This window comes from Tupaia chinensis, unplaced genomic scaffold (genome assembly GCF_000334495.1).
Source record: "Tupaia chinensis unplaced genomic scaffold, TupChi_1.0 Scaffold141399_1, whole genome shotgun sequence".
NCBI classification, from domain to species: domain Eukaryota; kingdom Metazoa; phylum Chordata; class Mammalia; order Scandentia; family Tupaiidae; genus Tupaia; species Tupaia belangeri.
In genome coordinates, this window is record NW_006201261.1 from 764,288 (window position 1) to 774,787 (window position 10,500).

The 10,500-nt window shown below is 44.8% G+C and overlaps 1 protein-coding gene and 1 long non-coding RNA gene across 5 annotated transcripts in view; one reads left to right on the forward strand and one right to left on the reverse strand.

Moving 5' to 3' along the window:
- Nucleotides 1-10,372, reverse strand: part of LOC102479132 (uncharacterized) — a 27,026-nt gene extending 16,654 nt beyond the window's left edge. For all 4 annotated transcript variants that reach the window (XR_336686.3, XR_001369401.2, XR_003546979.1 and 1 more), the window contains exon 1: nucleotides 10,043-10,372. This is a non-coding gene — a long non-coding RNA (uncharacterized LOC102479132). The remainder of the gene's footprint in view (nucleotides 1-10,042) is intronic.
- PTPN18 (protein tyrosine phosphatase non-receptor type 18) overlaps nucleotides 1-10,500 on the forward strand; it is a 17,213-nt gene that overhangs the window by 5,527 nt on the left and 1,186 nt on the right. The window contains exons 5-13 of the mRNA XM_006163144.3: nucleotides 56-94; nucleotides 6,694-6,762; nucleotides 8,113-8,175; nucleotides 8,379-8,521; nucleotides 8,905-8,971; nucleotides 9,051-9,128; nucleotides 9,217-9,306; nucleotides 9,493-9,581; nucleotides 10,284-10,487. Of these exons, the coding sequence (XP_006163206.1) occupies nucleotides 56-94; nucleotides 6,694-6,762; nucleotides 8,113-8,175; nucleotides 8,379-8,521; nucleotides 8,905-8,971; nucleotides 9,051-9,128; nucleotides 9,217-9,306; nucleotides 9,493-9,581; nucleotides 10,284-10,487 (842 nt within the window). The remainder of the gene's footprint in view (nucleotides 1-55; nucleotides 95-6,693; nucleotides 6,763-8,112; nucleotides 8,176-8,378; nucleotides 8,522-8,904; nucleotides 8,972-9,050; nucleotides 9,129-9,216; nucleotides 9,307-9,492; nucleotides 9,582-10,283; nucleotides 10,488-10,500) is intronic.

Below are 10,500 nucleotides of genomic sequence, written 5' to 3' on the forward strand. Positions count from 1 at the left end.
TTCCCTGGCCTCCTGACCCAAATCACCTCTCTTTCTTCTTCCTCCTCTTGTCTAGGTGATCATGATGGCCTGTCGAGAGACAGAGAATGGCCGGGTAGGTGTCCTCAGCCCCCCTGAATGCATTTCCCTGTGCAGAAAGGAGAGGAGGAATCTTGCTAGCTCTTCCCTAACCCCAGGACCCAAAAGGCCACTTTGGTCTGTGGGGTTTCCTCTCTTATTTTATGTCAGTGTTTTTCCTTTTATTCATAGGGCTCATCCCCCTGTTGGCAACTCTTCTTCTGGGCTTCCCACCCATCCCACACCACAGACCGTAGGCCCTGTGCTGACCAGCTTCCCTGCGGTGTTGATCTTTCTTCCCGCCTTTTTCCCCTTTATTCACTCCACCTTACTGGCCTCTGCTATTCACATGTGCCAGGGATGGCTCTGTCTTGAGGCTTGAGCCTTGGCTCCTTCCTCTGCCTGGACAGTCTTCCCCATGGCCTGCTCCATTACTTCCTTCAGGTTTTTGCTCGAATTTTACTTCCTCAGTGAAGCCTTCCTGGATCTTCACACCATTTAAAATTCCGAGCACCCTCACTCCCTTTCTCTTGTCCTTCTTTTCCTTTTTATTTTTTGTTCACACTTCCTACCAACTTTTAACACACTAGATGATTTACAAATTTACATGTACATTGTATTAGAACAGCGATTAGAAAGTCGACTTTCCAAGATCAGGGAATCTTTGTTTTGCCTGTTAACATAAATCGTTACTCAATAAATGCATGTCAGTATTAAAGGCATATGTGCTGTGATTCTGCATTCTTGCCTGGTCTGTGGATGGGTTGGGGACTGGGAGTAAAACTGCCTTGAGTGACTAGGTGGCAGAGTCTTCATGATCTGTAGTGCTGTCTTTTTTTCATTCCTTATGTCAGTAATTGTATTCTCTCTCTCTACCGCCCCCGTCTGCCCAAGTACAGGTGGGCAAATTAGAGCTGTTATACTAAATCTGTCCTGCTACCTGTTTTCATAGATAGAATGTATTGGAATACCACCACACTCATTTATTTACTTATAATATCTGCCTTTTTTTTAAAGGGAGATTTTTGCTATAGGGCTTGTGTGCTTGCTGGAGAGACAGAGAGAGACAGAGACAGTGAGAAATCACTCCCCAGGGGGGATGGCCATGCTTTAATCTCTTCTCTGTTCTTCTCTTGGGATCTTGGGCATGCACACACATGTGCCAGGCGTGAGTTTTAAGCCGCTGGGCCCAGGACTTGAACCATGGTCAACTACATGGGTGGCCAGTGATATAACCATTATGCCAATCTGCTGGTCTCATGCCTTCTTTCATGCCACAGTGGCAGAGTTGAGTAGTTTCAAGTTGAGCGGATTGTATCTAAAATATTTATTATCTAACACTTTGTAGAAAAGGGGATTGCAGCATGAATATTGCCCCTGTGGGGTGATTTCTCACTGTCCCTCTCTTTGTCTTTCTCCAGTGAGCACATATACTCTACAGAAAGAAAAATAATAATGTTGGGTTTAAATCTATCATCTTGCTGTTTGTTTTATCTTTTTTATCCCTTTTACCTTCTTTTCTCTCTTTTTTCCTTCTTTTTAAATTTGCTATATGTTACCAGAGAGACAGAGCGACAAAGAGAGAGAAAGAAAAAAAGAGAGGGAAAGTGAGAAACCACCCCCCAGAGCGGATGGCCATGCTGCAGTCCCCTCTCCTCCATTCTCGTCTCAGGATCCTGGGCGTGCATGTACATGTGCCAGCATGGTTTTCAAACTGCTAGGTCTGGGAATCAAACCACATAGTGAACCATGTGGGATCTAGCTGCCTAACCACCATGCCACTGGCTGACCCTTCTGTCTTCTTTCAGATTCAGATTTTTTATGACTCTGTTTCATAGTTATTATTCCCTCACTAGTTTTACCTTTTTGTTTCATATGCTAAGTAATGGACTTAGGGTTTACTATATGTATCTTTATCTTATTATAGTTTGTATTCAAATAGCATATATTTTATGTAAAATGTACAGTTTCTAATAGTATATTTAAACTTCCTTGCTTTGTGCTATTGTTGCTATGCATCTTTTGTTTTGTTTGCCATGGTGCATGTGCTTGCCAGGGAGAGACAGAGAGACTGGGAAAGAAAAGTGAAAAATCACCCCACAGAGAGATGGCCATGCTGCAGTCCCTTCTCCTCTATTCCTCCTGGGATTTTGGGAATGCATGCACATGGTGAACCTGGTGTGATTTTCAGGCCACCAAGTCTGGCACTAAAACCATGGATGGCCCCGTGAGAGTCCACTGCTAGTCAGTGTCGCTATACAGCTTAATTCTCTATATGACATACACTTTCCAGTATCTTGCTATTATTAATTTTGCCTCAGATGACCTTTTATAAACAGCTTTATTGAGATATAATTTGAAGTTTGCACTTCAGTTGTTTTTAGGATATTCCTGAGTTACGTAGCCATCGCCACAATAAATTTCGGAGTGTTTTCATCATCCCATAAGAAACCCTGTGCCCATTAGCAGTCACTTTTCCATTTCCCACCAACCTCTCCAGTCCTAGGCAAGCCCTCATCTACTTTTGGTGTCTTCAGAGTTGCCTACTCTGGGCCTTGCATATAAATAGGTTCATATGGCAATGTGGTCTTTTGTGACTGACTTCTTTCACTTAGCATGTTTTTAAGGTTCATGCTTATTGTAGCATTATTACTCTTGATACGTCACTTCTTTTTATTGCAGAATTGTATCTCATTGAATGTATCTACATTTTATTTCTCCATTCATCAGTTTACGTAACGTGAACTCCCCCTTTTTGGCTGTTAGGAAAATGTTGCTGTGACTCTCACATACAGCCTGTGGGAAGTCAGACATTTTCATTTCTTGGCACACACATGCCTGGCATGAGTTTTAAGCTGCCAGGTCTGGGACCTGAACTGTGGTCAACTATAAGGGAATCCGGCAACATAACCATTACGCCATCTGCTGGCCCCTCTTTTTCCTTTTTAAAATAAATAATAATTCTTTTTTGGGAGGAGAGATTTTTGCTATAGGCATGTGCACTCACTGGAGAGACAGTAAGAGGTAGAGAGAAAGTGAGAAGCCACCCCCTAGAGGGTATGGCCATGCTGCAATCCCTTTTCCACCAGTCCCTCCCTGGGATTTTGGGTATACACGCACATGTGCCTAGTGTGAGTTTTAAGCTGCTGGGTCAGGGATTTGAACCGCAGTTGGCCATGTGAGAGACCAGCATCTTAACAACTATGCCATCTGCTGGCCCCCAGAATTTCATTTCTTTTTAAGGCTGAGTAACATTCTATTGTATGTTTATGTTACATTTTGTTTACTGATTCATCTTAGTGAACATTTATGTTTGCTTCTACTTTTTGACTACTATGAATGAAGCTGCTGTGAACATTGGTGAGCCCCAGTTTTTGATTCTTTGGGATGTACCTAGATTAAAATTGCTGGATCACATGGCAATTCTATGTTTAATTTTTGTTTTTCACAGTGGTTACAGAATTACATTCTCACCAGCATACACAATAGTTCAAGTTTCTCTACATATCAATCAATCAATATCATATGTACATTTTGGATGTGTAGCTATAATATGTGTGTGTGTGTGTGTGTGTGTGTGTGTGTGTGCACGCGTATCTCCCACCCCAATGAGTGAGAAGTGGTATCTCATTGTGATTTGGGCTTTTATATGTTTATTTGGCCATCTGTATATCTTCTGTGGATAAATATTTATTCAGATCTTTTGCCTTTTTTTTTTTTTTTTGAGAGAGATTTTTGTTATAGGGTGCATAAGCTTGATGGAGAGACAGAAAGGCAGAAAGTGAGAAATCATCCCCTGGGGGGATGGCCATGGCCATGCCAAGTCCCTTCTCCTCTTGGGATTTTGGGCACACATGCCTTGTGTGAGTTTCAAAGGGCCAGGTCTGGGACTTGAACTGTAGTAAGCCATGTGAGAGTCCAGTGCCTTAATCACTATGCCACCTGCTGGCCCCCATCTTTGGGTTTTTCAGCTGCCAGAATAAATAAATAGTCATTCTTTTTTTTTTTTTTTTTCTTTTTTCAGAAGGTGTGTATACTTGGTGGGGAGGGACAAAAAGAAGAGTAAGAAAGAACTGCCCATGGGGAATGGTCACGCCTCAATCCTTTCTCTCTTTTGGGATTTTGGGCATGTATGTACACATGAAGCTACTGGGTCCAGGACTTGAACAACATAGTTGGCCATGTTGGAATCCAGCTACCCAAATCACACCTCTATTTATAAATCACCCACCTCAGGCACTTGTGCACAGCAACACAGTAACAACCTAAGACAATCATGTCCTTGACTCTATCTTTTAAGAGTTTCTGAAAAAATCTGTTGTCTTTTTTTTGTGTGTGTATGTGTAATTCTTATTTATTTATTTATTTATTTTTATGTTTTTGCCACAAAGCAAGTATGCTCACCAGAGAGACAGTGAAAGTGAGAAATCATCCCTGGGTGGATGGCCATGCCACAGTCCCATCCCCACCACTGGGATTTCTGAGCATGAATGTACACAAGGCCTGGAGAGATTTTCAAGCTGCCAGGTCTGGGACTCAAACCGTGATCAGCCATGTGGGAGTCCAGCACCTTAACTACAATGCCACTTGTTGGGCCTGCAATTTTAATCTTTGATCCTCAGTATGTGACCAGTATGCTTTTGTATGTTGCTTTTTAAGGATTTTTCTATTTTTGAAAGACATGGTCTCACCATGTTGCCAAAACCAGCCTCAAGTTCATGGTCTTGCTTCAGCCTTCCAAGTGGCTGGGATTACACACATACACCATCCCACCTGATATTTTGGGTGGACTGGGAATCAAACCCAGACCTTCTCTGGGGTTCTAGCCTGCAGAGCTCAATTTCTTAGCAGCCCACACCAACATAACTGGACCTAAGATTTTTTTCTATGTCATTGTTTTCCAACAATTTGTTCATGATCTGCCTTGATGTGGTTTTCTGTTATTTTTCCTGTGGTTCATTGACTTTCTTGGATCTGTGGGATCACAGTTTATCAAATTTGGGAAACTTTTTAGCTACTGTTTCTATATAGTCTCTTGCTTATGATGGTTTGACTTATGATTTTTTTGACGTTATAATGGTATAAAAGCAATAAGTATTCAGAAGAAAGCACGTTTCAAGTACCATACAATGTTTTCACTTTCAATGTTTTTAATAAGTTACTTGAAAGATTCAACACTTTAGTATTTCATAGGCCTTGTGTTAAATGTAGGCAAAGCTTGTGTTCTGAATATGTCCAAGGTAGGCTAATCTGAGTTATTATATTTAGTAGGATAGGTGTATTAAATTCATATTGACTTATATTTTTGGCTTACAGTGGCTTTACCAGAATATTCCTCATTGTAAATTGCTGAGTATCCATTGTTTCTTTTTTCTCCTTTTTCTTTCTGGACTCGGGTATACATGTATTAGACCATTTGGTGTATTTACTGAGAACTGATTCTCCGTTAAATTTTTCTTCTTTTTCATTTTGAGTAGTTTCTATTGCTTTATTTTTCATGTTCATTGATCTAGTGTCTGTTAAATAGTTTTTTTCTCGAGTCCTACTTAGGCCTTTTCTGTATCTTTTATTTCACTCTTCATCATGTTCATGTTTTCCTTCTCACTTTGACATTTATATTTTTACCAGCTATTTTGCAGTCTTTCTTCTTTTCTCATCTCTGATTTCTGAGCCTTTCTTCTATTGACTGACTTCCTTCCATATAAGGAGAAAATTTCTCTGCCTCTTTATATGTCTAGTAAATTTTTAGCGGATGCTTGACCATTTTAATTTTACATAAGTAAGTGTTGGATTCTGTTGTCTTCACTTAAATACTGTTTTACTTTTTCAGGAAGGCAATTCAGTTACTTTTGGATGTTTATTTTGAGTTTTTTTTTTTGGTTGTTTTGTTTTTTTTTTAAGCTCTTTTAGGGAAGGTCTAGAGTAGCCTCTATCATAGAACTAATTTAGCCCTACTTCTAATGTGTCATCCTTTGGGTTTCCTATTGAATGTCCCTTATAGTCGATGAAGCCTCTCCACTCTGAATCAAGGGGACATGAATCATTTCTGTCTCATCATTCATCCTATAGAAATGTTCATCCTATAGAACCCTATTATTCTTTCATGGGAAGTCATTCTTGCCTGCTCTCATCAGGTTTTATGCTGAGCAGGTTATTATTCAGCCAAAGACTCAAGAAGGGGGATGGGATGCAGATGTCTGGGGATTTTGTTTGTTTGCATAGCTCTGTTCTTTCTGGGACTCTGCCCTGAAAATTCTAGCTGTCTTGAGCCATAATCTCTGGCTCTTCCATTCGGGGGATTATTGGATTCATGTTTTGCAGTGCGTTGATGCCTCCAGAGAGTAAGCCAGGGTGGTCTGTTCAGTGATCACCATCCTGCAATATTTGAAACTTGTGGCTCATTTTGTCTAGCGTTTTCATCTTATAGTGGGAGGGGATCATGGATTATTGTCTACCTGCACAGTCAGCAGCTTGCCCCTTTTCATCTTTGAAACAAGAAATGGTCTCATCTGATGGCTCTGCTGGCTGGCCTCCATCAGAGCTGCAGCCACCTGTGCATCCGGGGCAGAGACATAGTGAGCTGCAACTCTGAAACTGACTTCCTTCCCAACTCTCCTTGTCTCTTACATTTTGTAGAAAAAGTGTGAGCGTTACTGGGCTGAAGAGCAGGAATCACTACAGATTGGATATTTCTGCATCATTCTGGTAAGTAGGGACAACAGTGAGAACAGGGTTCTGCGGGCCTCAGATATTGTGAGAGGTTTCAAGGCAGATTCCCATGGTAGAACCTTTGGGCTGGACTTGAAAGGATGAATTGTTTTCCCACAGACCTCTCACACTGCAGGGGACTCTCTCGGGCTGGCATGTAAATAGAACAAAATATATGCTCTGCTTTTGCATTTTTAAAACATTTTGGTCTGATGCAATGACCTTTATCATGTAAATGTGCCTTGCTTAGGTTCTTGAAATTTTAATTTCTCTTACCATTATTATTATATATATATATTTTTTTTTTGCCATAGGGTGCATGCACTTGCCAGAGAGAGAGAGAGAGAGGGAAAGTGTGAAGTCATCATCTCCCACAGGGACTGCCACCCTATAGCCCCTTCTTCATTCTCCTCGTAAGATTTTTGGCAGGCACACGCATGTGCCCAGTGTGATTTTCAAGCCACTGGGTCTGAGACTTGAATCACTGTTGGCCATGTGGGAGTCTAGTGCCTTAACCACCATATCACCTGCTGGCCCTCAAACAGTACTTAATAAATACAACACAACTGTTTTGTTTTAGAACAAATGAAATGTCTTATTTCTACTATAAATACTTGTTTGGGTTTTTCTATAGTCCCGCCCCTCACAGATATTTCCTTCATGAGAACCTAGGAGGATGTTTCGGCTACATGAATTTTTTTTTTTATAAGAGATTTTTGCTATAGGGCACATGTGCTCACCAGAGAGACAGAGACTGAGAGATAAAAAGCGAGAAATCAGCCTCTGGTGGGGGGCAGGGATGGCCACGTTGTAATCCCTTCTCAATTCTCTTAGGATTTTGGGCACGCACACATGCCTGGCATTGTTTTTTAAACCACTGGATCCACGACTTGAACTGCACGGTTGGCCATGTGGGATCTAGCTGCCTTAACCATGCCACCACCTGGCTGGACTTAAATTTTGAAAAATATATTTTTTTGGTACTTGATTTTAAACCAGAAATGCATTGCTTCCTATAGTATCTTTTTTTTTTTTTAAAGGGAGATTTTTGCTATAGAGTGTATGTGCTCGCTAGAGAGATAGAGAGACAGCGAAAAGTCACCCTCCCCCCATGGGGTATGGCCACACCACAATCCTTTCTTCTCCATTGTTCTCTCAGGATTTCGAGCATGTACCTACACATGCCTGGTGTGAGTTTTAAGCCTCTGGCTCTGGGACTTGAACTGCAGTTGGCCACGTGGGAGTCTAGCGATATAACCATTGCACCATCTGCTGGTCCCTCTATAATATCATTTGATACACATAATCTTTATTTCCCTCTCTCTTCCCATGTGTCCATATTCTCAGACACAGGAGACATGGCTGAAGTCAGACATCATGCTCAGGACCCTCCAGGTCACATTTCAGAAGGTACTGAAAGGGGAGGAGGTGGTGACAGGGCTCTGCCATGGAAAAGCTGTTTCCTGACTGTTCCCTCCTCTGTATCCAATAGTACCCACCTCCTTAGTTACTACGCACTGGATTTAAATGGAAGATGCTTAGAACTGGGCCTGGCATGTACTGGGTACTCAGTAAATGCTTTCCTTTTTATTGTCCACTCTTCTGTGTTTCAGGAATCTCGTTCTGTGTACCAGCTACAGTATATGTCCTGGCCGGACCGTGGGGTCCCCAGCAATCCTGACCATATGCTTGCCATGGTGGAGAAGGCTCGGTGCCTCCAGGGCTCCAGCCCGGGTCCCCTCTGTATCCACTGCAGGTCTAGAAAATGAATGGGTTTTATGAGGGTCTCGTGACCAGAGTGGGTGGGTGAGAGGAAGTGCGGGGAGTGCAGGGCTTGCAGCCAGTCTTGCAGCCAGTCCTATCTTGAAAACCCTGGGGCCACATTTGCTCAGGCTGCACGGACTAGAATTGTTAGCATTTGTTGCGCATAGACTGCTTGCTGGGTAGTAATAAGCTGATGCTCAACAAATGTGAGAAATTCAAAAGGTTTTCCATTTAAGTTCTAACCTAGGGATCCTGGGAATCAAGAGCTTCTGCAGGGATCCTCCTAATGGAGGAGGCCCTCATCCCCAGCACCAAATATCCCATTTAAAAGAGGTTGCAGGCAGACCTGACTGAGCTCACCCTCTCACTTTTCAGTGCGGGCTGTGGGCGAACAGGTGTCCTGTGCACCGTGGATTATGTGCGGCAGCTGCTTCTGACTCAGGTACCAGTCAGGGTGTTGTGGCTGCACGATGGGGAGCCCACATCCTCACAGTCCAGCTTACATGCCATCTCTGCCCCAGCGGATACCACCTAACTTCAGCCTTTTCGATGTTGTCCTGGAGATACGGAAGCAGCGGCCTGCAGCCGTGCAGACTGAGGTGCGAGCTTAATCTCCTCTTTCCCGAGGACATTGGGCCCCCCCTTTCCTCCTGAGATCCCCTCCTGGATGACCCTTCCTCCTCACAGGAGCAGTACAGGTTCCTGTACCACACAGTGGCTCAAATGTTCAGCGCCGTGCTCCAGAACACGAGCCCCCACTACCAGAACCTCAAGGAGGTAGGGAGGCCCCTATCCACTCTTCTGTCCACCAGTTACCGTCAGCCACCACCATCATAGCACCTTGCCCTGGACTTAGTGACACTTACCTTTTCCCAATCCTCTGACCCCCAGAGACCAAGGTGAACCCAGTAGGGGCTTGGCAAGTTTCCTCCCACATCTGATCCTCCCCTCCTGTTCCCCTAGAACAATCACCCAGTCTACGACGATGCCCTCTCTCTCCGGACTCCCCCAGCCTTTCTCACCGTACCCCGCCCAGTAGGCGGGGTCTTCAGGTACTGGCTCTTCCCTTCAATGCCGTAGGTCTTTCCCATGCGTCTGCCCCAGCCTAACCCTTTCCTCGCCGGTTTTCTTCACCAAACCCTTGCCGTTCAACGCCCCAAGTATTTGTTGACCCTGTCTTGAATTGAGCTATTGGAACCCTCCCCAAGCTGACTCCTTTATCCCAGTGGCCCCCCTGCTTCTGCCTCGAAGGCTAGCCCTGCTTTCCAAGGTTAACCCTTTCCTTGCTCCTCCAGTCAATAATCGATTCGGCAATTATTGCTTGATGCCACCCACTTACCAAGCCTCATGTTGGGTACTGCGCGCACAGACGTAGGCTTTTAGTCTTTGAGGCTAGCCCTCCACTGTGAGACCATCTCCTTCTCCCCTTAGATGCCACTTCCTCATTCTGTTATTTAATAAACGTTGACACAGAAACGATCCCCCCGCATTACCAGTAGCGGGTCCCATTTACCTGCCAGGCCCGTCCTGTGCTTCATCTCCAACGAACGTACTGAGCGCTAGGGACACGCAAACCAGACACCTTCCCCCTACCCAGAGCCCCCTCCTCCGCCTGCCCCCCAGCCCGCCTCCTCGCTCCGTTCCGGCGCGCCCTCCTGCGGGAAGGAAGCAGTGGTTTGCGTGCCGAGCACGGGACGTACCCACCAGCTCTGAGTGCTGCCCTTTCACTTCCTCCACGCTGTCCCTGCCCGCAGGAGCATCTCGGTGCCCCGGGATCCGTCGGTGCCCCAGGATCCGTCCCACGCCATGTCTGACACGTATGCAGTGGTGCAGAAGCGCGGGCCCCCCCAAGGCGCCGGAGCCGAAGCACCACCGCCACGCAGCCGGGAGGAGGCGCCGATCTACAGCCAGGTGACGCCACGCGCCCAGCGGTCCGGGGCGCCTGCGGAGGACGCGCGGGAGCAGCTGGCG